This window comes from Leuciscus leuciscus, assembly GCF_965113295.1.
Source record: "Leuciscus leuciscus genome assembly, chromosome: 22".
NCBI classification, from domain to species: Eukaryota; Metazoa; Chordata; class Actinopteri; order Cypriniformes; family Leuciscidae; genus Leuciscus; species Leuciscus leuciscus.
In genome coordinates, this window is record NC_138746.1 from 27,912,829 (window position 1) to 27,939,541 (window position 26,713).

At 40.1% G+C, this 26,713-nt stretch overlaps 1 protein-coding gene across 1 annotated transcript in view; it reads right to left on the reverse strand.

The window, feature by feature from the left end:
• Nucleotides 1–371: 371 nt before the first annotated feature.
• agpat5 (1-acylglycerol-3-phosphate O-acyltransferase 5 (lysophosphatidic acid acyltransferase, epsilon)) overlaps nucleotides 372–26,713 on the reverse strand; it is a 93,054-nt gene continuing 66,712 nt past the window's right edge. The window contains exon 8 of the mRNA XM_082154527.1: nucleotides 372–4,290. Within this exon, the coding sequence (XP_082010653.1) occupies nucleotides 4,065–4,290 (226 nt within the window). The 3' untranslated portion in view covers nucleotides 372–4,064. The remainder of the gene's footprint in view (nucleotides 4,291–26,713) is intronic.

Consider the following 26,713-nt stretch of genomic DNA (forward strand, 5'->3'; position numbering starts at 1 on the left):
TGTCTTGATAATCTATTAAATCATACTTTTAGTTACTGTATATATGATTTTTCAGCCATTTTGCCTAAAATCATCTTGAAATGTCTTTATTTCTCAGTTGCAGTTGGTCTGACGCTCCCAGCCATGTTGGCATGTCTTACTGTCTTCTTTGCGCTTGGCCCCGATAATTGCTGCTTGAAGCTACATTTTTTCTTTTGTAGCTCTGTTTGCTGTAAAATTTAAAAAAATGTGGACTGTCTTCACTATGCCTGATGTTTCAAATATTATGTCTAACTTTCCGCTCAAAAAAAAAATGCTATGCTTGTGTTCTACAAAAGAAAAACTTCAAATGTCAAATATGACCACCCACCCCCACAAAAATAGACAATGCATTTGTTAAAAAAAAGAGCAACTTTATTGTGAATGAGTAGTACAGACAATGAATGAGCATGAATGTCTATAGACAGTGAATTCTGTAATGGGCTTGTATTAATATTGCTATATAAACAATACTGCATGAACAAATATTTAAAAGACAGGGATCAATGCAGCACCAGTTTAAGAAAGTGTGTTGCATTTGAAATACTTTGTATAGTATCACAAGGTTTGGTGACTTAAACACAATCCATAGTACACAATACAGTAGAGGTTGTAGCAAAAACCTAGTCTCAAATGATTCCCCTTTTGCCAAAATAGTTCTGACATCTGTTATCAGTCATACATCACTTGTCAAGCCTAGTTTTTCTTCCCAAGGCAGTTAAGTGCAAACTCCACCGCTCAGCCAATTTTACTGCACAATCGTGAAGTCACCAGTCCAGAAAAGTTCTGACTTCAGAAAAATCATGGATGGATTACTGCAACAAACTGTAATGTTATCTATGAGGATCCACTAACAACACTACATTAAGTTTAAGGTTAGGTTTAGGGTAGAGCTGCATGATTAATCGAATTAAACCGCATGCAAATTGGGAAAGGCTGAGCAATTTTTTATGTGCAGCTTGTCAGTGAAGCACGGCTCTGTGATCAGTAGTAAATGCTGCTCCATCTGAAAATCAGATGGCGCTCTCACGCAGAATCTCCAAATATACCCTGCAGAAGTACGATAATGCACGTCATTCCAGGAAATCCCTATGGGCATCATACCATCGCTGTAGCTGAATAACAGATGATAGAAACGCTTTGATTGATTAAACATGAATAATAAAAAATATATGGTTTATCTAGGTTCTTTGAGCATTTTTGGGTATTTTCATGATAATAAAGTTATATTTCAATACTAAACGACATATCCTTTAACTAACTGACATTATGAAGTGAGTTTGGAGTAAAAACGTGTCTTTTGTTGGACAAGAGGTTCATAAATGCTTCTCATGTTTGGAAAGATGTTTGAGACGTGTTGCTTTTTCACATGCACGTTTATAAGTGACTCAAACTCGCAGTGCTTTCAGATGAAGCGCCATATCCTACTGATCACAGAGCTGTGCTTCACTGAAAAGTTGCACATAATAATAAATAAAAAATGATCGCAGCCGTTGCGATTTCATAATCACACTAAGTCAAATCGGTTTCAATGCGATTTTGGGTTAATTGCAATTAATCGTGCTCCCCTAGTTCAGAGGTTAGTATTTTCCAGCATCATGGAGGCAATTGGCATTGTGATTGACAACAAAATAAAACTTTTTGAATTGGCTGCAGGGTTGGCTTTGCCTTAACTGGTTTGGGCTTGAAAAAAAGATTCAGTTTATTAAAGACGCCAGTGCAGTTTTCGGTCCAGTTGTGGGGGGTGTGGGTAACAACAAAAGCCTTGAGCCATTTATTGACTGAAACCAGACCAACATTAATGGGAAGAAAGCCCAACCATGACTTTTCACCATAGGTCACCATGTTTTCAATTTCAAACATATCTTAAACCAATCTGACAATACACAGAAATATGAACCACAAATTAAAATTCCCAGCACAACATGGTCAACACAACAAGGACAAGCATAACATTGCTTACACGTTGATTAACATGAATAGACAGAATTTCTAATGTAAAAATACCTCATTGGATACATCTATAGATAATGGTGCATACTTTTGGAAAATGACAGAAAAGGAAAGACAAGAATTATGAAAGCAATTAACCCTTGACTGTAAACATGAATTAACCAATCTGTATCTAAATTGAATGAAAAAATAAAAGTGCCTTTAGGTAATCATTAGTTTAGGCAAAGGCTTAAATTTGTTAACCCCTCCCAAATAACCAATTTTTTTCTTCTAAATAACCAACACATTTTTTTGTAAGTTTTGTAAGATCTTGAAACACCCTAATTGAGATTGTTTTATTGAAAAATATGGCTCTGATTAAATGTAGATGCTTAAAAATGTTTATACACTAAGATTTGGAAGAGTAGTTTGACTGTAGTTTAACTACTTTAAAATATGTTGCTTGTAGATGTAACCTTGCAAACTACAGTTTTAAAATAGCTTCCCCAACACTTGTTTTTCTGTTTTTCTCTGTAATTGTGGGAACCCAGCTGTGATCAGTGATTTTGTCAGCAAGCACTCGGGTTAAAGTTTAGGATTATACATTTATACTGAAGGCATTTGTGCTATTGACTAAGTAAGATTCCCATACTCTCCAATGATTCAAATTCATTTCCCATTAAAATTTGTAGATTATGGACTTCAATGACAATCACATTATGAACTATGGGTAAGTGCAATCAGCAAGCAAGTCAATAAATCTTTTTAATGTGGGAGCCTACATTTTTAGATCTTTAGATCTAAAGGGACTCAAAGGCTTTCAGTAGAGGGAAGTCCTGTTAAAGCTCTGGCAAAACATATGGTCCACTAAAACTAAAAAGCTTTAGTAGCACCTTTTTTCTTTTTCTTTTAGGTATTGTAAAATAGTAAAATCAATAGTATTTCACTTAAATTAAATATGCTACTACTAATAAAATCACCAAGCTTTAAAATACAATTTGAAGGCATTTGCAAGGTTAGGTCAGTCATATAATTGTTGAATTGTTATATTAAAATCAACCACTGAACCGTGAAACTCCATGACAAATGTCTCAGATTTCTCATCATGTGGACCAAATTATTGCTCTTGATTAAATTATGGAAAACAAAAACATTGAAAAGGGCTATGTGGAGACTCTTCAAAGAAAGAAAATGACATGTTTGGAATTTATATTTTTGACAGAACTATATTTAATACCCCTGCAACCAGCAAGTTTGGCAACTATCTTTGAAATATTTAGCAATAGTGCAAACGATTACAATAAAAAGCTCATATCTGACAAACTTTTTAGATATCTTAAATGAAATAGAAAGATAACTGATGTGAAACACATACAACCAAAACCCAACGCATAAAAAATGCATTGAGTACAATCAAAATCAGCACAAAATAATAAAATACTCCAAAAGGTGAAAAACAGACTCTGTAAACAACTGTCATTATAAACCATTCATAATATTCAGAACAAAAAAAAAAAAAAAAAAAAAGTCTTGCATACTGAAAATTTAAAATGGTTAAATGACAAAAAAAAGTTTCAAAACTGCTACCCAACCTTAATACAAAATGTTATCTCTGTTACAGGTTATCTATTTGTGCATTTCAGATTACAGTTAAGCTCAGATGGAACAGAAACCCTCACACTGGGTCTACATCGCAAGCGAATGATGCAATGCAACAAAACTGAAACATTCTCATTTTAAATTTAAACATCTGTCTACAGTGCTGCAAGTATGTTGACAACTGGAATGTTTAAATTTTTTTGCATCTCATTGCTTGTTTGCAGTGTAGACAACGTACAGTTTAACTTGAAAGTTAGGAGTGTAAAAAAACAAATGACAAACAGTAAATAAGCCTCTTGGTTACTTACCAGTAACCAAGAGGCTTATTTACTGTTTGTAATTTGTTTTTTTACACTCAACCAAACAGCACTAAGAGAAAAAAAGTAACTGATGAGAAATAAAGAATAACGATAAAAAAAATAAAAAAAAACCTTTCAACGATGAAACCTAAAAGTGTCTGTGTTGATATAGGCAGTTAGGATGGACGTTTATTTTTATTTTTATATATGGCTAGCTTATGGACTTACTTTTACCCACACCCATCCAATCAGTGTCCCATAGAGCCAGGTATTGAGATAGAGTTTTCTACCTGACTCTGTTAACAGCATTGGTAAAGTGAGACCACCCAAAATCAGCAGAGAAGGCAATGTCTTTGTAAGACTAAGAGGTGACTTTCGACCTTCTCCAGGGAACCTGCACTTTTTCTCAGGGTCTTCAGACTCGTAGAAAGTGGTAAGAAGCCTAAACAGAGAGAGTAACACATTAGTAAAACATCCTTTGAACATTTACTTTGATGCAACTAGATTAATGGGAGTGACATGACTTATTTTAAAAGTCTAGCATTTCTTGTATGCCAAACCAAACAGCAATTAGTGTGATGAACAGCAACATTGTGCAGATTACAACATGACAAAAATAGCAGTTTTACATAGGAGAAAACTGAGGAAATATCCCAACACACTCTCCTAAAATATTTCTGTACTACTTTAAAGTACAGTAAGTAGTCAACCAAAATGCCAATGTCTCGCAATTCTTCTGGCAGGATCATTTTATTTGTTAAATACAACCCAGTCACAACTGAAAATACCAAGTCACTACCAGGTGGCTGGAATTTGACATTTTAATTTCTAAAAAAAGAAAAAACTATTTAAAAATGACTAGTAGTAGTAATAATAATAATAATAATATTATAGCATTATAACATTTAATGTCTGTAGTAGCAATTAATTATTGTTGCACGCAACTCTGGAACAACTGATGAAGGGCATGGTTTGATCTTTGGTTGACCAATCAGCGGAAAAGTGCATCTCATTCCTGCCCACATGTAGATAGAATATTTAAGCTGTTTATTAATTTTCTACCACTGAACATTGATTATAAGGTCAAAATTTTCCAACCATTGAAGATGTTTTTGAACATAGCAAACCATATAAAGATGTTTTTGTCTTTCATAAAGAAAATTGTAGCTTAATCTGTGATGATCACATTTTTGTGCTTAGCTTTGAACAGTTATCTGCAGCCTTTTTAATGCTCAAGATGGATCAACATCGGAAAAATGGAAGGAATAAAGTAATCACGCAATTCTTCTGGCAGGATCATTTTATTAAGCAAAATATTACCATTCACTGATGGTCGCACTCAGTCACCTTTATATGTTTGGTCTAAACGCAACTGCTCTCGTGTTTTGCTGCAGGAAAGCAAATGCAAGTCAATTTTCTATCATCTTTGCAGGACTGTGATATGAAGAGTGTACAAAGTAACATTTTAGCATTTTAGTACATACTACAACGTGAAAACTGTTTTCAGATTTTTCCACTTTGAAACGTTTTTAAAAAGCTTCATTTTAGTTTATAAAAACGGCATCTCAGTATGGAAGGAAGGCCAAAACGGAAATGAAAAAGATATATTTTTTTAACTGAAACGTATTAGTGTGGACAATGGCTGAATACCATCAAAAGAGTTGTTTTTCGGTTTTAACCAAGCCCTAACACATCAGGGAAGGGGATGAGAAGCTTATAAAATGTTTGAATGTACCCTTCTCTGTCTTTCTTACAGAGCTCTGTATGTTTGATTGACCTTCTTGCAAGAATAGAAAGCTTATAAAAGACATTTTGCTTGATTGTTCTTCCAGTTTCAGCCTCATCATTATTAAAGTTTATTTTTTCCACAATCAACATAAAAGCATAAGCTGAATTGTTGCTTTTTTGTTGTTGTTTTTTAAAATGAAACAGGTGCTGTTTTCTAATTTTTCTGCTTTCAATATTAAATTAAAAGAAAGAATGATACAAGGATTATACTGTTGATTAAAACATTCCTTCCTTTTTTGTTAGTATTAATTCGTTCCCATGATTTAACAAAAAATTAAAATAATAGTAGTAATGATATAGCCATGATATATTTATGCGATTTGTGCAGAAAGAGTTTTGGTGTGCGGATGGCTAGGAGCTCCTTGTACCTTCTGGTAATATGATTTTCTACTTAAAAGAAACAAAAAGAAAATATAGCTGCGAGCAGCGATTGCGGGCCCAAGCCGGTGGCACCCCGCCACCCTGGTGCCTTTAGTTACACTAAAGCCACCGGGGTGGCGGTGTCATACGGCTTTTTATATATTTTATATATATATAAAATATATAAAAATGTAACAAAAAAATATATACATTATATATATGTAACAAACAAACAATAAATAAATAAATAAATAAATAAATATATAAATATATAAATATATATATATATATATATATATATATATATATATATATATGGTGTGCGTCCACGGCGAGGAACGGGCAAAGAAGAGCGAACGTTTTTTAGTTCATTCCTACTTCCATAGGAATTCATTGAAAACGCTCGCTCTGCACCATATCCATGTCAGTGCGGACGAACATATTTTACTTTCGTTTTTAAGTTAGCAATTCAAAAGCCCCCAGCGGTGTCACACGTTGATTAAAGATAGGAGGTTTTTAGTGTTTCCTTTTTTGACATTACTTTAATCCCTCGCCATAGCAAAACCGTTTGAGATATTTATTATGCGTTTACAATTTAGCATCTTTAATGTATTTTCATCATGTTGAAAAAGTGTTGTGGGAATAAAATAAACCACTTAAGAGGGCTGGGTAAAAATTCAGAGGCTGATTTTGCAAAGAAATCCACATTCAAACCAAAATATCTGACTTCCTGTTGGTCTGAGCTAATGACTGTAAATTAGAAAGTTGTCCGGCTTGATGAGACCAATATACGTACTGATTTTTATAACTGTGGGTAAAACTAACCCCCCCACTTTTGTCAAAAGCATTTTGAAAGTGACACACTTCCTGCTACCAATTGGTGGCGCTATAACTTTGACTCACAATAGTTACATCCATCTGATCGGCCTCTTACCACGAACACACTGCTGAAGTTTCATCAAGATCAGTTAATGTGTGCAGAAGTTATAACACTTCGTGTTTCTCTTTTCTCGCCATAAATTCGTTTCCTCGCCATGGCCAAACCGTTCGAGATATCAAAAATCCGTCCGCAATTTAGCATCCTCAATGTCTTGACTTCATGCTGACCGAGTTTTGTGGGGATTGGACGAATTCTCTAGGAGGAGTATTTCACATTCCACAGCAAGCGTTTTCCAAACAACCCATAATAGCCGACTTCCTGTTGGGCTGGCGCAAAACTTAGAGCACGAAAGTTGTTCGGCCCGATGAGATCTATATGTGTGCTGAGTTTCATATTAATTCATGCAAGCTAGTTTGATCTATGGACCAAGTTTTCGGACCCCATTCCAGGGGGCGCTGTTGAGCCCCCCTGCCACGCCCGGGTACCAGCTTCAACCCGTCCCTAATGGCAGGGGGTTCCGACTTGTATGTAAAGTTTCAAGAGTTTTTGAGCACGTTAAGGACCCCAAAAGCCCCTGAAACCTTGATTTAACAATATAAAAGCAATAGTCAAATCCCCCCTCCCCTCACACACACAGAGACACAGAGAGAGGTAGAGAAAATTCTTCAGAAAATCCACATTCAAACCAAAATATCTCTCTTCCTGTTGGTCGGAGATCGTTAATGTAAATTAGAAAGTTGTCCGTCTTGATGAGAACAATACACATACCAAGTTTTGTTGCTGTTGATAAAACTAACCCCCCCACTTATGACTAAAGGTGGCGCTACTGAGCCCCTCACCACGCCCGTTTCTGAAACTTTGCACATGTCTACGGGCTAATAAATGTGATGTGTCTGTCGAGTTTCATCCAATTTCAAGTATGTTAAGAGTCTCAAAAGCATCAAAAAAGAATATTAAAGTTTGAAGCGTTGCCATGGCAACAGTATTAAAGATATCAAAAATCCTTTCACAGGTCTACATCTGCCGTGTGTTTACATTATACACATAAACTTTGAAGCAAATCGGGTAAAAATAAGAGGGTGATTTCAAAGCATTTTGAAAGGGACAGACTTCCTGCTGCCAGTTGGTGGCGCTATAACTTTGACTCACAATAGTCACATCTATGTGATCGGCCTCTTACAACGAACACACTGCTGAAGTTTAATCAAGATCAGTTAATGTATGCAGAAGTTATAACACACTTCCTGTTTCCATTATTCGCCATCAATTCGTGTCCTCGCCACGGCCAAACCGTTCGAGATATCAAAAATCTGTTCGCAATTTAGCATCCTCAATGTCTTGACTTCATGCTGACTGAGTTTGGAGGCGAATGGATGAATTCCCTAGGAGGAGTACATTAAATTCCACAGCATGCGTTTCCAAACAACCCATAATAGCCGACTTCCTGTTGGGCTGGCGTAAAAAGTAAAAGTACGAAAGTTGTTTGGCCCGATGAGATCTATATGTGTATTGAGTTTCATATTATTACATGCAAGCGTGTCTGATTTATGGACCAAACTTTCGGACCCCGTTCAAGGGGGCGCTGTTGAGCCCCCCTGCCACGCCCGGGTACCAGCTTCAGCCCGGCCCTGATGGCCGCAGGTTCTGACCTGTGTGCAAAATTTCAAGAGTTTTCGAGCATGTTAAAGGCCCCAAAAATGCCCAAAAGGTTGACAGAAAAATAATAATAATAATAATAATAATAATAATAATAAAATATAGCTGCGAGCAGCGATTACGGGCCCAAGCCGGTGGCACCGCAACCCCGGTGCCTTTAGTTACCTAAAGGCACCGGGGTGGCGGTACCGCCGGCTTTGGCCCTCCATCGCTGCTCGCAGCTATATTTATATATATATATATATATATATATATATATATATATATATATATATATATATGTATATATATATATATATATATATATTATACAAACATATATATATATATATATATATATATATATATATATATATATATATATATATATGTATTTATATATGTGTATATATATATATATATATATATATATATTATACAAACATATATATATATATATATATATATATATATATATATATATATGTATTTATATATGTGTATATATATATATATATATATATATATTATACAAACATATATATATATATATATATATATATATATATATATATGTTTGTATAATATATATATATATACACACATATATAAATACATATATATATATATATATATATATGTATTTATATATGTGTATATATATATATATACACCGTTCAAAAGTTTGGGGTCAGGAAGATTTTTAATGTTTTTAGGAGAAGTCTCTTCTGCTCACCAAGGCTGCATTTATTTGATTAAAAATACAAACAAAAACAGTAATATTGTGAAATATTATTCCAATTTACAACAGCTGTTTTCTATTTTAAAATATTTTACACTGTAATTAATTTATGTGATCAAAGCTGAGTTTTCAGCATCATTACTCCCGTCTTCAGTGTCACATGATCCTTCAGAAACCATTCTAATATGATGATTGATGGTCAATAAATATTAATTATTATTTTCAATGTTGAAAACAGTTGTGTACAGATTTTTTTTCAAAATGCGTTGATGAATGTAAAGTTCAAAAGAACAGCATTTATTTCAAATATAATTTTTTTAACATTATAAATGTCTGTACTGTAACTTTTAATCAGTTTAACTCATTCTCGATGAATAAAAGTATTGATTTATTTTATTTCTTTTCCCCAAAAATAAAATTTAAATTATTACTGACCCCAAACTTCTGAACGGTAGTGTTTAATGTTACAAAAGCTTTAGATTTCAGATAAATGCTGTTCTTTTGAACTTTCTATTCATCAAAGACTGTACACAACTGTTTTCGACATTTAAAATAATAATGAATGTTTCTTGAGCATCAATCATCATATTAGAATAATTTCTGAAGGATCATGTGACAGTGACGACTGGAGTAATGATGCTGAAAACTCAGCTTTGATCACAGGAATAAATAACAGTTTAAAATATATTAAAATAGAAAGCAGCTGTTTTAAATTGGAATAATATTTTACAATATTACTGTTTTTGTTTGTATTTTTAATCAAATAAATGCAGCCTTGGTGAGCAGAAGAAACTTCGCTTAAAAATCTTACTGACGCCAAATTTTTGAACAGTAGTGTATATATATTATATAAAAATGTAAGGGATAAGACACAGATAATTTTACTTGCCTGACCTGATTAGAACAATGAAAAAAACTTAAATGAAAAAATAACTTGGGAATCAATAAAACGGGGGCACGATTGAACAGTGGACACATAAAAACATACTCTGTCATTTTGTTCAGAACATCATTCAAACTGCAAAGTGTTAACTTATAGTTTTGTACAGTAGCAATAAAACACAACATTGTGCTTTTTTTAAATACATTCAAGCAATCCGCCCCGAAAATGAAACTAAAATGCTCACGGCTGCACAGGCATTCATAATGGTGCGCGTCCTCAGCGAGGAACGAGCAGAACAGAGTCAACGTTTTTTAGGTCATTCCTCCTTCCATAGGAATTTATTGAAAACGCTCGCTCTGCTCCGCACCATTATCAATGTCCGTGCGGACGAACATATTTTACTTTCGTTTTTAAGTTAGCGATTAAAAAGCCCCCAGCGGTGTCACACGTCAGTTAACCAGTGGTAAAATATTCTCACCGTCACATACCTAGTATATTTTTATATAGATATAATAGGCCTACCTGATTTTGAACACAAGAGGGCAGTATAGCACTATGTTTGACTTTATTTATTTATTGTTTAGACTAAACAACCATTCTGGCAGTTTTTAAACTTAAACATTCTTAAATTGAAAAAAAAGAATAAAATGAGTTAAGTTCTGATATTTGTATACTTTTATATAGTAATAAATGGTGTATAATTACATTTTTAGAATATATGAGCCTTTGAGTGTTTCCTTTTTAGACAATACTTTAATCCCTCGCCATAGCAAAACCGTTTGAGATATTTATTATCCGTTCACAATTTAGCATCATTAATATATTTTTATCATGTTGAAAAAGTTTGGTGGGAATAAAATAAACCACTTAGATAAAGGTGGCTAAAAATTCAGAGGCTGATTTAGCAAAAAAATCCACATTCAGACCAAAATATCTGACTTCCTGATGGTCAGAGCTAATGACTTTAAATTAGAAAGTTGTCCGGCTCGATGAGACCAATATACGTACTGATTTTTGTAATTGTGGGTAAAACTAACCCCCCCACTTTTGTCAAAAACATTTTGAAAGTGACACACTTCCTGCTGCCAGTTGGTGGCGCTATAACTTTGACTCACAATAGTTACATCCATCTGATCGGCCTCTTACCACGAACACACTGCTGAAGTTTCATCAAGATCAGTTAATGCATGCAGAAGTTATTCCACTTCGTGTTTCTCTTTTCTCGCCATAAATTCGATTCCTCGCCACAGCCAAACCGTTCGAGATATCAAAAATCCGTCCGCAATTTAGCATCCTCAAAGTCTTGACTACATGCACACCGAGTTTGGAGGGGACACGGTGAATTTTCTAGGAGGAGTATTTCACATTCCACAGCAAGCGTTTTCCAAACAACCCATAATAGCCGACTTCCTGTTGGGCTGGCGTAAAACTTGACCAGGGGAAAGTTGTTCGGCACAATGAGATCTATATGTGTACCGAGTTTCATATTAATTCATGCAAGCGTGTTTGATATATGGACCAAGTTTTAGAACCCCGTTCAAGGGGGCGCTGTTGAGCCCCCCAGCCACGCCCGGGTACCAGCTTCAGCCCGTCCCTGATGGCAGGGGGTTCTGACTTGTGTGCAAAGTTTCAAGAGTTTTTGAGCACGTTAAGGACCCCAAAAGCCCCTGAAACCTTGATTAACAATATAAAAGCAATAGTCAAATCCCCCCTCCCCTCACACACACAGAGACACAGAGAGAGGGAGAGAAAATTCTTCAGAAAATCCACATTCAAATCAAAATATCTCTCTTCCTGTTGGTCGGAGATCGTTAATGTCAATTAGAAAGTTGTCCGTCTTGATGAGAACAATACACATACCAAGTTTTGTTGTTGTTGATAAAACTAACCCCCCCACTTATGACTAAAGGTGGCGCTACTGAGCCCCTCACCACGCCCGTTTCTGAAACTTTGCACATGTCTACGGGCTAATAAATGTGATGTGTCTGTCGAGTTTCATCCAATTTCAAGTATGTTAAGAGTCTCAAAAGCATCAAAAAAGAATATTAAAGTTTGAAGCGTTGCCATGGCAACAGTATTAAAGATATCAAAAATCCTTTCACAGGTCTACATCTGCCGTGTGTTTACATTATACACATAAACTTTGAAGCAAATCGGGTAAAAATAAGAGGGTGATTTCAGAGCATTTTGAAAGGGACACACTTCCTGCTGCCAGTTGGTGGCGCTATAACTTTGACTCACAATAGTCACATCCATGTGATCGGCCTCTTACAACGAACACACTGCTGAAGTTTAATCAAGATCAGTTAATGTATGCAGAAGTTATAACACACTTCCTGTTTCCATTATTCGCCATCAATTCGTGTCCTCGCCACGGCCAAACCGTTCGAGATATCAAAAATCTGTCCGCAATTTATCATCCTCAATGTCTTGACTTCATGCTGACTGAGTTTGGAGGCGAATGGATGAATTCCCTAGGAGGAGTACATTAATTTCCACAGCATGCGTTTTCCAAACAACCCATAATAGCCGACTTCCTGTTGGGCTGGCGTAAAAAGTAAAAGTACGAAAGTTGTTCGGCCCGATGAGATCTATATGTGTACCGAGTTTCATATTATTACATGCAAGCGTGTCTGATTTATGGACCAAGTTTTCGGACCCCGTTCAAGGGGGCGCTGTCGAGCCCCCCTGCCACGCCCGGGTACCAGCTTCAGCCCGGCCCTGATGGCCGCGGGTTCTGACCCGTGTGCAAAGTTTCAAGAGTTTTCGAGCACGTTAAGGGTCTCAAAAGTGCCCGAAAGGTTGACAGAAAAATAAGAAGAAGAAGAAGAATAATAATAATAAAATATAGCTGCGAGCAGCGATTGCGGGCCCAAGCCGGTGGCACCGCCACCCTGGTGCCTTTAGTTACACTAAAGGCACCGGGGTGGCGGTGTCACCGGCTTGGGCCCTCCATCGCTGCTCGCAGCTATATTTATATATATATATATATACACACATATATATATATATATATATATATATATATATATATTTATATAATAAAGACGGGAAATTTTACTTGTCTTACCTTATTCTGATTTTGATACACTCAAAATATTCCACAACAAATCCTTTAAATTTAATGTAAAAATAAAAACGAAAGTAAGCCGTGTTGGTCTCACGTAACCCTCTCATTAGAATCAAAATGTTTCAATATTTGCGATGTATTTGGATGCTAAACTATTCTTTATTATAGGCTTTGTACTTCACTCGTGTTCCAATATCGATGGAAAAAATCATCCTCTTCACACGCGCAAAAATGTGCTTGGAAACATCACAGTGGAGCTCTGCTTACTGTGAATGGTACAAATTGTACTACTGACTATTTAAACAGAGCAGTGTAATTCGTATATGTTATGTTGACTATTTTTATTATTATATTGTATTAGGGCTATAATGAACAGGCTGCGATGTCAAGATTGCAATTCTGGAATGTGTGTGTGTGTGTGTGTGTGTGTGTGTGTGTGTGTGTGTGTGTGTGACGCGGTTGCGGTTGAACAGTGGACACATAAAAACATAAATAAAATGTATTAGTTTATTCCTACTTCCATAGGAATACATTGAAAATGCTCGCTCTACTCCGCACCATTATCAATGTCTGTGCGGACATCTGTATTTTATTTTCGCTTTTAAGTTAGCGATTTAAAAGCCCTCAGCGGTGTCACACGTCGATTAACCGGTGGGAAAATGTTATCACAGTCACATCCCTAATATATAAATACAATAGGCCTACCTGAAAGAGAATTTTACTTGCCCGACCAGAGTATAGCCTGATTAGAACGTCAATAACAAAACAACTTACTTGGGAATCACTAAAACGAGAGATTATTCTAATTTCATTACATTCATTTTAAGTTGCAATCAACAGTTAATAATAAATGTCTTACTGATCAATGGTAACAAGGTTGCCCTGCTGAGGCTCATGCAGCTTCTCCAGGAGAATTGTAAACAAATGAGCGCAGCACACAAAAAAGCAACCCAGTTAACAACATACTGACTATAAAAATGACAAATATGGAGTTTTTATATATTTTATAACATATAAGCAACCTCACTTGACGAGTAGGCTACTATTTCCTGAATACAATCACGATTGAAACTGTGACATTGATTTCATACAACAGGTTAATAAACAGTTACAATTAAGTCACTTACATTTTAGATGCAATATTGACTGTTTTTGTTCTGTTTCAGCAGCAAAAATAGTTAAACAAAGATCACAGCAGAACCATCGTGCATCTCACGGCAACTTGTTTTCTCATTACTGAATGATTCAGCATTTTGAAACGAATCGGTTGACTCAAAGATTCAATGGTCAATCCATAAACATCTGTCTCAATCATGAATGACTCAGTCATTCGAACGAATCGTTTGAACGAATGAATCAATGACTCGCTCATTAAGATGGTCGCCTGGCGACACCTAATGGCGGTTTAGTGTTTAAAAGTATCATTCTTTCCAACGTGCACCATTATCAATGTCAGTGCGGACGTCCGTTTTTTACTTTCACTTTTATATTAGCGATTTAAAAGCACCCGCTCGTGTCACACGTCGATTAACCGATGGGAAAATATCCTCACAGTCATACCTAATACATTTATATTTAAATACAATAGGCCTACCTAGTAAAACGTTTTATATACTATTTTGATTTCCTTTTGGACACAAGAGGGCAGTATAGCCCTATGTTTGCTTTTTTGTTGAACCAAATAGCCAGGGCTCCAGACTAACTTTTTGCCTTGGTTGCACTGGTGCGCCTAACTTTTTTATTTAGGTGCACCAGCACAAAATTTGGGTGCACCCAAATTTTTCCTCGGCTGTATCACCTTTAACGCCACAATTTTAAGGTCACCTTTTTATTACGCTCTATACACATTCATATATATTATGTAAATGAATTTAAACAAGAAGGTGTAGGTAAAAACTTTTATTTATTTTTTGAAGCACAATTATTAACGGTATTCCTACTCTTACCGATACTGCTTATCGATACAGTACTTTAACTGTATTCTTATGGTTCTTTTTGTTTTATATATAACAAACAAAGATAAACAATAGATAAACAAAAGATAAACAATTAAACAAAGATACACTTTATATAGGCCTACACAGTGCTTTAATTTCAGGAAGGCCTATCAACATTACTGTTCAGGCATGGTCTAAAAAGAAATCTAATAAAGTAATAAAATGTAAAATAACACTGTAAAATTTATCATAAATAGATTAATGCTTATTAAAGCTGAAGTTATTCTTTCAAGAGCTGTGAGTGATTTTTCTCTTGTTGTTTGATTTACAGTAATGGCGCAATCGTCAGCATGTTTATTAGACTGCGGCCCCTTTAAGACCGGGTGCAGAATGCAGATCTAATAGGCTACTACTGATGCACCATTTTCTCCCAACTATTTCCATAACTACGTCCATTTAAGACATAAACTGTTTTAGTGAATCTCAAAGCCGGTAATTGACACGCTTTTGTGTACAATTGATCGTTTAGACGCGCACAATCTGCAAATGAAACCGAAAGTATAATTTGCTTGTCTCGGCCGGTCTCGGTCTGTTTCGGAGCGCGCGCCGCCATGCGAACAGCATCTCTTGCGCAGATTTTTGTGTTTTTAATATCTCTTTCAGTTATTAAACGCGTCCCGCAATTTAGCAACAGTAGCTAGACTGCATTTACAACAATCACTGATCGTGCTGATTCTGATTCTGAGTTTTAGGGAGAAATGACCGCCTAATGCTGCGAAGGGAAGAAGTTGCGCGTAGTTAGATAGTTTTTAATGGGTTTACCTCAATATATTTTTTTTTATAATCTTTGGAAGCCGAAATTTTAAATAAAATCAGACTAATATAACAGACCTTAAGTGTAACCAGGCTACGTTTGAATGTTTAATTCTGTCCTCCGTCGTCACTCATTATTAAGCAGGGCTGTCGTGCGAGCTGTGGCACCGCGTGAGAGAAGAGTGTGAGTTCCGTCAAAGGAGAACATACGCCAACAAACGTCCGTGGAGAGGCAGCGGATGCGAGGACGTTAGGTGCACCGGTGCGACTTAGGAAAAATGTTAGTCGCACACTTACAAAATTTGGTCGCATATGCGACCAAATTGGTCGCACTCTAGAGCCCTGATAGCACTAAATAGCCTGTTTTTAACTTTTTCATACTCCTTGAATAGCAAAAACAGAATAAAATGGGTTTAGTTCTAATATTTGTATAATTTTATATAAAAATAAATGGTGTATAATTACATTTTTAGAAGTTATGAGATGTTTCCTGCTTCCTTTTTGACATTAATTGAATCCCTCGCCATAGCAAAACCGTTTGAGATATTCAATATCCGTTTACAATTTAGCATCATTAATATATTTGTATCATGTTGAAAAAGTTTGGTGGGAATAAAATAAATAGTTTAAGAGGAGTGGCTAAAAATTCAGAGGCAGATTTTGCAAAAAAATCCACATTCAGACCAAAATATCTGACTTCCTGATGGCCGGAGCTAATGAATGTAAATTAGAAAGTTGTCCGGCTTGATGAGTACAATATACAAACTATTTTTTTTTTTACTGTAGTTAAAACTAACCCGCCCACTTTTGTCAAAAGCATGTTGAAAGTGACACACTTCCTGCTGCCAGTTGGTGGCGCTATAACTTTGACTCACAATAGTTACATCCATCTGATCGGCCTCTTACCACGAACACACTGCTGAAGTTTCATCAAGATCAGTTAATGTATGCAGAAGTTATTCCACTTCGTGTTTCTCTTTTCTCGCCATAAATTCGTTTCCTCGCCACGGCCAAACCGTTCGAGATATCAAAAATCCGTCTGCAATTTAGAATCCTCAATGTCTTGACTTCATGCACACCGAGTTTGGTGGTGATTGGATGAATTCTCTAGGAGGAGTACTTCGCATTCCACAGCAAGCGTTTTCCAAACAACCCATAATAGCCGACTTCCTGTTGGGCTGGCGTAAAACTTAGAGCACGAAAGTTGTTCGGCCCGATGATATCTATATGTGTACTGAGTTTCAAATTAATTCATGCAAGCGTGTTTGATCTATGGACCAAGTTTTGGGACCCCGTTCAAGGGGGCGCTGTTGAGCCCCCTGCCACGCCCGGGTACCAGCTTCAACCCGTCCCTGATGGCAGGGGGTTCCGACTTGTATGTAAAGTTTCAAGAGTTTTTGAGCACGTTAAGGACCCCAAAAGCCCCTGAAACCTTGATTAACAATATAAAAGCAATAGTCAAATCCCCCCTCCCCTCACACACACAGAGACACAGAGAGAGGGAGAGAAAATTCTTCAGAAAATCCACATTCAAACCAAAATATCTCTCTTCCTGTTGGTCGGAGATCGTTAATGTAAATTAGAAAGTTGTCCGTCTTGATGAGAACAATACACATACCAAGTTTTGTTGTTGTTGATAAAACTAACCCCCCCACTTATGACTAAAGGTGGCGCTACTGAGCCCCTCACCACGCCCGTTTCTGAAACTTTGCACATGTCTACGGGCTAATAAATGTGATGTGTCTGTCGAGTTTCATCCAATTTCAAGTATGTTAAGAGTCTCAAAAGCATCAAAAAAGAATATTAAAGTTTGAAGCGTTGCCATGGCAACAGTATTAAAGATATCAAAAATCCTTTCACAGGTCTACATCTGCCGTGTGTTTACATTATACACATAAACTTTGAAGCAAATCGGGTAAAAATGAGAGGGTGATTTCAAAGCATTTTGAAAGGGACACACTTCCTGCTGCCAGTTGGTGGCGCTATAACTTTGACTCACAATAGTCACATCCATGTGATCGGCCTCTTACAACGAACACACTGCTGAAGTTTAATCAAGATCAGTTAATGTATGCAGAAGTTATAACACACTTCCTGTTTCCATTATTCGCCATCAATTCGTGTCCTCGCCACGGCCAAACCGTTCGAGATATCAAAAATCTGTCCGCAATTTAGCATCCTCAATGTCTTGACTTCATGCTGACTGAGTTTGGAGGCGAATGGATGAATTCCCTAGGAGGAGTACATTAAATTCCACAGCATGCGTTTCCAAACAACCCATAATAGCCGACTTCCTGTTGGGCTGGCGTAAAAAGTAAAAGTACGAAAGTTGTTCGGCCCGATGAGATCTATATGTGTATTGAGTTTCATATTATTACATGCAAGCGTGTCTGATTTATTGACCAAACTTTCAGACCCCGTTAAAGGGGGCGCTGTTGAGCCCCCCTGCCACGCCCGGGTACCAGCTTCAGCCCGGCCCTGATGGCCGCAGGTTCTGATCTGTGTGCAAAATTTCAAGAGTTTTCCAGCATGTTAAAGGCCCCAAAAATGCCCGAAAGGTTGACAGAAAAATAATAATAATAATAACAATAATAATAATAATAATAATAAATAATCCTACCGGAAACAATAGGGCCTTCGCCCCTTCAGGGCTTGGGCCCTAATAATAATAATAATAAATAATCCTACCGAAAACAATAGGGCCTTCGCCCTTTCAGGGCTTGGGCCCTAATAAATAATCCTACCGAAAACAATAGGGCCTTCGCCCTTTCAGGGCTTGGGCCCTAATAATAATAATAATAAATAATCCTACCGGAAACAATAGGGCCTTCGCCCTTTCAGGGCTTGGGCCCTAATAATAATAATAAATAATCCTACCGGAAACAATAGGGCCTTCGCCCTTTCAGGGCTTGGGCCCTAATAATCCTACCGAAAACAATAGGGCCTTCGCCCTTTCAGGGCTTGGGCCCTAATAATAAATAATTCTACCGAAAACAATAGGGCCTTCGCCCTTTCAGGGCTTGGGCCCTAATAATAATAATAAATAATCCTACCGAAAACAATAGGGCCTTCGCCCTTTCAGGGCTTGGGCCCTAATAAATAATCCTACCGGAAACAATAGGGCCTTCGCCCTTTCAGGGCTTGGGCCCTAATAATAATAAATAATCCTACCGGAAACAATAGGGCCTTCGCCCTTTCAGGGCTTGGGCCCTAATAATAATAATAATCCTTCCGAAAACAATAGGGCCTTCGCCCTTTCAGGGCTTGGGCCCTAATAATAATAATAATCCTACCGAAAACAATAGGGCCTTCGCCCTTTCAGGGCTTGGGCCCTAATAATCCTTCCGAAAACAATAGGGCCTTCGCCCTTTCAGGGCTTGGGCCCTAATAATCCTACCGAAAACAATAGGGCCTTCGCCCTTTCAGGGCTTGGGCCCTAATAATAATAATCCTACCGAAAACAATAGGGCCTTCGCCCTTTCAGGGCTTGGGCCCTAATAAATAATCCTACCGGAAACAATAGGGCCTTCGCCCTTTCAGGGCTTGGGCCCTAATGAGAAACGGTTTGATTTTTGTTTTAAGAAATGGAAAAATTTAAATTAAGCTAGAATCTTTGTATTTTTAGTTCATGGGTAAATTTTTTTATTATGCTTTAATATTTGTTTCCCATGAGTGGCCCGGCCCTGAAACGTCCCTTTTCAACTCTTTCTGTCTTCTGTATACTACTGTATGCCTGTCCCATCATGCAGAATAAGAGTTCATCTGATGTAATGCTCTGCAAATTAGTTACAATAAAGTTTCTTCATACTGTTTGGCTGTTGCATATATTTCGTCAACATACATCTCGTATAGAGCACAACAACACACTTCTCTGGTCAGCGTCAGAGCGATCCTAGCATTGTTTCCTTGATAACAGTGGAAAGGTCCAAATACCAAGGTCGAAGCTGATTGGTTGGTTATCACCACATGACCTACGGTGAGCTTGCGACATTCTGAAAAGTTTAGATGTTTTCATCTTGCCGTGGCATAGGCGCACCTGGAAAAACGAGCTCGCCACAATGCATTCGTGTCATGAGCGCGTTGCTTCTATTATGAGCGCGCCTACATTTAAAATAACGAATTTGCACGGGCATTTAGGAGAGTATTGCAAGATGCTGCTCACATTAACCTTACTTTCAAAAAAAAGTTTCCTGAAAAATGATGTTATAATTATAGGCCTAAATACCTTGGTATCAGCTTGTGTTTTCATCGATGGTATAATTAATACAACTAAAATTAATTTAGTTTGTCATGATTGATTTTGTTCATAATCAGTAAAATAAAATAAAAATCTTCTAACAAGAATAAACACATATGAACAATTAAATTATTGCTGTATTATTCATTTTGAAACTATCCCAGCAGTGTTTTGCGCTCATATTCTGTAATCACATTTAGGTATATTAATTCCGCCGTCACATCACATAATTAAATTATCCACCAAATTGTAATTTTCTCCTTAGAGTAAATTACTTGAACAAAGAATTTTTTTTGGCATTAGGCATTGGCATTAGTTAATGCCTAAAAATGTAAGAGTTTTACCTTATAAATAGAATTTAGTTTAATTAATTTTTTAATTCGTCACCGGAGTGAATGGTAACATGATTTATTGAAAATATATAAGTGGTTCTTAAGTCAATACTTTTTTAATGGCTTGTCAACTTTCCATTCCTCTGCTGCGTTATTCTAGTCAGCGCTGGATTCTAGCCACTGATTGTTGTCAGTGCAAAACACATTTTTGTGCACGTGAATGCTGATTCTTGCCAGCACTGGATTCTAGTCATTCTATGACTGGAAAAATAATAGTCGTTGCAAAAGAAACAATACATAGCTTACATCTCGCATTAAACTGGCAGATTTCAGAATGATGTAGGACAGGCAATTATTTTGCAAGTATAATTACGTTTAATCTTGTCTTGCCTGGATCTTTGATGTAAACTCGTGAATGCCCCCCAAGAACACCTGAACGGCCCAAGGGGGGGGGGCACTGTTGAGAAACACTACAGTAGAGTTTAGGTCCTCCGCACAGTAATATAAGTAACACACCTAGTAACAGAAGGGTTTGCTGAATTATGCATTTGAAGAACCAATCATATAGTAGGAAAATTATGTAATGAATCATGTCACCTTTGCCATGCTCCTATTCTATAAAAACTGTTGTATTCTTTTTGCTGATGGGATTCTCTCTGAAATTAGTCTGAGATCCTCCGGCCGTGATTAAAGCACATTCGAAGGCATTGTCTGGTGTCTGTCTAGTTAATGCTGCACAGCAGGTTAGTGGAACACTAGAGACCTTATTCCCAAGTGATAGTGTTCAACAAGGAACGAGACGTCGTTCGACTCAGTGTGAAACTCTTAGGCGGGGTTAGATTGCGGTCAGGTAACTATTATTCTTAGGCATTTTATGCGGTCAGAATAGCTACTCTTAAGCGTCAACCAATACGGTCAGATGTGAATTCACCAGAGTATAATTTTATAAAGGGTCGACTGTAGACGCCCCACGTAAACTTAAGTAAGGTGCGTAGAGGAAAATCTACCACAGGGACACTGATATTCAACAATATTACTGACCTATAGCGGTTGTATAAGAACTGAACTGAGCTGGACGATGACAATTTTTTGCAGAACTGCTTAATAGATGAAATGAACTAATTTAATAATTGAAGATCTTTACAACAGAACTGAATCAACTCTGAACTGACTTCAGCTGAACCACAGCCAAAATGCATAATTTCTGTTATCACTGAAAAGCTCCTGTGAAACTTTCGGCATTTTATAAAGTGCTACATAAGTAAAGGTGACTTGACTCTGCCCAATTTGGGTAAACTTTTCTTGACAATTTGGGTGCATTTAGTAATGACATGATACACAGTGTAATATGCAATTAACTTGCAAAGGTAAGGCTTTTTTTTTTTTTTTTTACTGAACTTGATGTACAGTATTGCACAATACAGATTAAAGGGATACTTCAGGATTTAGCATTAAGCTTTGTATTAGTAGAAAACCTGTAGTATTTTCGAATTACCGTGCTTTCCACCCTCGTATCCCCCTGAGACAAGAGATTTATGTATTTTTTGTCTGGAAAAAATCCTCCGATGACGCAAAAATCGTCTCCAGTTACTTTCGTAACCTCGGTTCCCTGAAAGGCAAGGAACGAGACATTACGGATGTCGTATATGAGAACTCCTCCCCTTCTTCACTTCCGCTGAAATCTTATAGGCTAACGCCAGCCGAGCTGGCCAATTGACGCAAAATATGCAAATACTGAAACACCGTTGCAATCATAATGCAAGTGCAGCGTCAATTTCCTCAGAATCGAACAAACGCTAAAATCAATAGCAAACACGGCGGCAAGCGTAATGTCTCGTTCCTTGCCTTTCAGGGAACCGAGGTTACGAAAGTAACCGGAGACGTTCCCTATCAAGGCTACGGAACTTCGACATTACGGATGTCGTATATGGGAACTGTATAGAATCCCGCCGTGGCAGCATAACAAACCACTGACAACAGAACCCAATACCAAGACCTCCCCCCCAGCATGCAAGCATCTGATAGGCCGAGATTGGCCAATAGCGAACCTCTAACAGGTCCAAAGAGACCAATCACAAGCTCACAAAACACTGCCAGAATTTGCATATCCCGAGCAGTATAACCGGGGGAAGTTTGCACTGTCGAGCATACAGGGCAACAACAGTAAGAGAAGGCCAACACATAGCGGTGACAACAGTTAAAACATACACAATCAGCACATAGAACAACTCATGAGCCAAGCGCAGAGCAGCTCTCTTAATGCCATGTAATGACACAAATCAACTCACCGAAAGCACCCGAGACGCTACAGAGGGTATATCCAACTTGTAAAACCTGGCAAACGTGTTCTGAGAAGACCAGCCAGCCGCAAGACATAAATCCTGAATAGACATACCTTAGTCCAGGCCCACGAAGAGGCGATCGCCCTAGTCGAATGGGCCTTGATGTTAAGGGGGCATTCCTGCCCCAGGCAATCATAAGCCAAAACAATAGCGTCCACAATCCAGTGAGCAATTGTTGCATCCATTGTTGCACCCACCAAAGCACACAAAGAGCTGGTCCGATTGTCGAAAAGCGGCCGAGCGAAAAATATACTCCCGGAGCGCTCTGACTGGGCAAACAGCACTCTGAGCATCCGAAACCTGAGAGGTTGACGGCTCAGCGGACAGGGCAGGCAGAGAAACAATCTGCGCTCTAAACGGGGTATTGAGCGACTTAGGGACATAACCCGGCCTCGGTCTGAGAGTCACATTACAGTTTCACATTACAGAGTCACTTACAGAGAAAGCCTGTAAATCCCCAACCCGCTTCACCGATGCGAGAGCGAGAAGCAGAGCTGTTTTTATAGAAAGCTCCTTAATGGCTATCGAAGCCAAGGGCTCGAATGGCGGTCGTGACAAAGCCTCCAAAACCGAAGCTAAATCCCACGGCAGCACCGAAGGCGGCCGTGCAGGGTATAATCTCCTGGCTCCCTTGAGGAACCCGATCACCGACGCATGTCTACCGATAGACTGCTCGTCAACAGGGGGGTGAAACGCGGCGATACACCTTCAGAGTGGATAGTAGGCTCCCTTCGTCCATCCTGTACTGAAGGAAGCGCAGACTATCCGACACAGAACAATTCCCTGGGTCGACGCCGACGTCCCGACACCATTTTGAAAAAACTCCCCACTTCAGGGCATACAGACGCCTGGTGGACGGGGCTCGCGCTTCCGCGATGGTGCTCAAGGCTCGCGAGTGCAGCGCATCCAGCCCGCTCAGCGACCCTGCAACGGCCACACATGGAGGCTCCACAGCCCGGGGCTGGGATGCCAGATCGATCCGCTCGCCTGAGACAGTAGGTCCTTCCTGAGCGGAATCTCCCATGGGCGCCCTGCCAGTAACTCCACCAAGTCCGCAAACCATGGCTGGTTCAGCCAGTTCGGGGCTACCAGAGTCACCGCCGCCTTCTCCTCCCTGATTTTGCACAACACCATGGGCAAAATTTTCACCGGAAGAAAAGCATAGAGGCAAACTTTCGGCCATCGCGCGGTCAGCGCGTCCCCCTCCCGGTGGGAACGAGACAGCGAGAAGAACGTCCGACAATGCGTGTTCTCACTCGTTGCGTAGAGGTCGACCTCCGCTCTGCCGAAACGCTTCCAGATCAGCTGAACCGTCCCGGGGTGAAGCCTCCATTCCCCTTGAGGAATCTCGCTCCTCGAGAGCATGTCCGCCCCACGATTCAGAACACCGGGGATGTGAGCCGCTCTCACCGAGAGGAAAAACCGGTCCGCACACAGCAGAAGGGATTCCGCCTGCTTGAATAGGGCTCTGGAATGTACGCCGCCCTGGCGATTTATGTACAAAACCACGGATGTGTTGTCGGTCCGAATCAACACATGCCGCTGCTCCAGCTGAGACCGGAAGGCTTCGAGAGCTAGAGAGACCGCCTTTAGTTCCAAACGATTTATGTGCCACTCTGCCTGCTTCTCTGACCACCGACCCGAAGCGGGCTTGCCCAAGCAGACCGCTCCCCATCCGGTGGACGATGCGTCCGTCAGGACCTCCACACGCCGTGTCACGATGCCCAGAGGAACACCTGAGCTGAAAAGCTCTGGGTTCTTCCACGGAGCCAGAGCGTGGACGCAGCCGTGGGTGACCATAATGCGCTTGTGGCCGGAATACCACGCACTCGGAGGGACGCGCGCTTTCAGCCAGAGTTGAAGCGGTCTCATATGCAGCAGCCCCAGATGACACACTGAAGAAGCCGCTGCCATCCGTCCCAATAGCCTCTGAAACTCCTTCAGTGGGACGAGTCTGCCAGGTCTGAAGAGACCGAGAGAAGAACTCAGAGCCTCCGCTCGCTCGGGGGAGAGGCGCGCTCTCATTCTCAACGAATCCAAGTGTACTCCCAAGAATGTGGTGGTCTGGCTCGGTGTGAGCACACTTTTCTGAACGTTCACCCTCAAACTGAGCATCTCTAAGAGTCGAAGGAGGGCTTCCAAATGGTCGATCAGCGTCTCTTTCGATTGGGCGAGAACCAGCCAGTCGTCCAGATAGTTCAAGACGCGCATCCCGCTCGACCTGAGGGGTGAAAGTGCTGCGTCTACACATCTCGAAAAGGTTCAGGGAGCGAGGGCTAGCCCAAACGGAAGCACCGTGTATTGGTACACCGAATTCTCGAACGCAAACCTCAGGAATCGCCTGTGATGCTTTACTATCTGGATATGAAAGTACGCGTCCTTTAAATCCACTGAAGCGAACCAATCCCCGGGGCGAATTTGCGCCAGGATTTGCTTCAGAGTAGTCATCCTGAAGGCGCGCTTGTGGAGCGCTCTGTTGACGAGTCTCAGATCCAGTATGGGGCGGAGACCTCCTCCCTTCTTCGGCACTAAAAAACGCTCTCCCGCTCGCTCGGGGGAACCGATTCTATCGCCTTCTTCTCGAGCAAGTTGCACACTTCCTGCCTCAGCACATGAGCGTTTTGGGGCAAAGTTAATGACTGGATTACGCCGCGGAAGCGGGGTGGTCTGCGTTTGAAGTGAAGTGTGTACCCGTGCCGAATTACATTTAACACCCACGGCGAAATGCCCGGAATAGCTTCCCACGCTGCCTGAAAGTGACTCAGTGTGGGCCGATCTAAACCTGCGGTCATCGCCCCTTTACATTGCCGCTATTTGTGGGCTGGGAATAGACACCTCGCGTTTCCCACGAGGTGCCTTTATAGTTATTGACCGTGACTCTGCGCTGCTCGAGGGCAGGGCGGGTAACACCGTGTGTGGTGCAAGAGGGGAAAAAAGCTCTGTTTGTGAAATGGTAGTTTGCTTTATTGAACATAATGCACATGAAACAACATTCACAACACAATTGCACATGTCGCTCGTGGAACGCTGAGGGACTAAGGCTGGCTCGTGGAACGCTGAGGGAGCGCGGCGCTTGGGAGCGGGGCCAACCTGGCGCTCTCTTCCCCTCTTGCCCTGGCGGTCAGGACGACTGTTTCGGCCTCGCTGGAGACGCGGCGACTTGGAGACTCCGGCCTCTGCGAGCATCCGGCTCCGGGCGGGGTGCTGTCTGCCGTCTGGCCGCAGCTTGAGGTTGGTGGCCCGAGGCGGAAGACGAGCGAGAGCGAGGCTGTGGTGGAGGCGGCGGCGCCCTGCGAGGAATGACATGGCTCATCGCCTTAGCCTTCTTCTGGGTCTCGGAGTAGCGCTCGGTGACTTTTTCGACGGGGTCTCCGAACAGGCCTGCTGGGGAGATGGATGCATTCAACAGCGTCTTCCTGTCAGCCTCCTGCACGTCCGATAGGGTGAGCCACAGGTGTCTGTGGAGGACCACCATGAACCCCATCGAACGGCCTATCGCCTGGGCCGAGCGCTTCGTGGCCAGGAGCGCGAGGTCCGTGGCCGAACGAAGATCCCTGATGGCGTCAGCGTCGATAGAAGCGGCGCCATCCAGAGACTTCAGCAGCTTAGCCTGCAGAACTTGAACGGCCATGGCGTGCAACGCAGACACCGCCTCCCCCGCCACTCCATAGGCCTTGTTTGCCTGGTGGGCCATGAATCTGCAGGCTCTGGACGGCAGGCTGCGGTCCGAGCCGAGGGCGGGAGCCGATGGGCAGAGGTGCGCGGCGACGGTCTCCTCGACGGGGGGGATTCGGAGGTAGCCGTGGTCCCCCGCCTCGTCCACGGGGGCAAACATGGCCTGGGTGG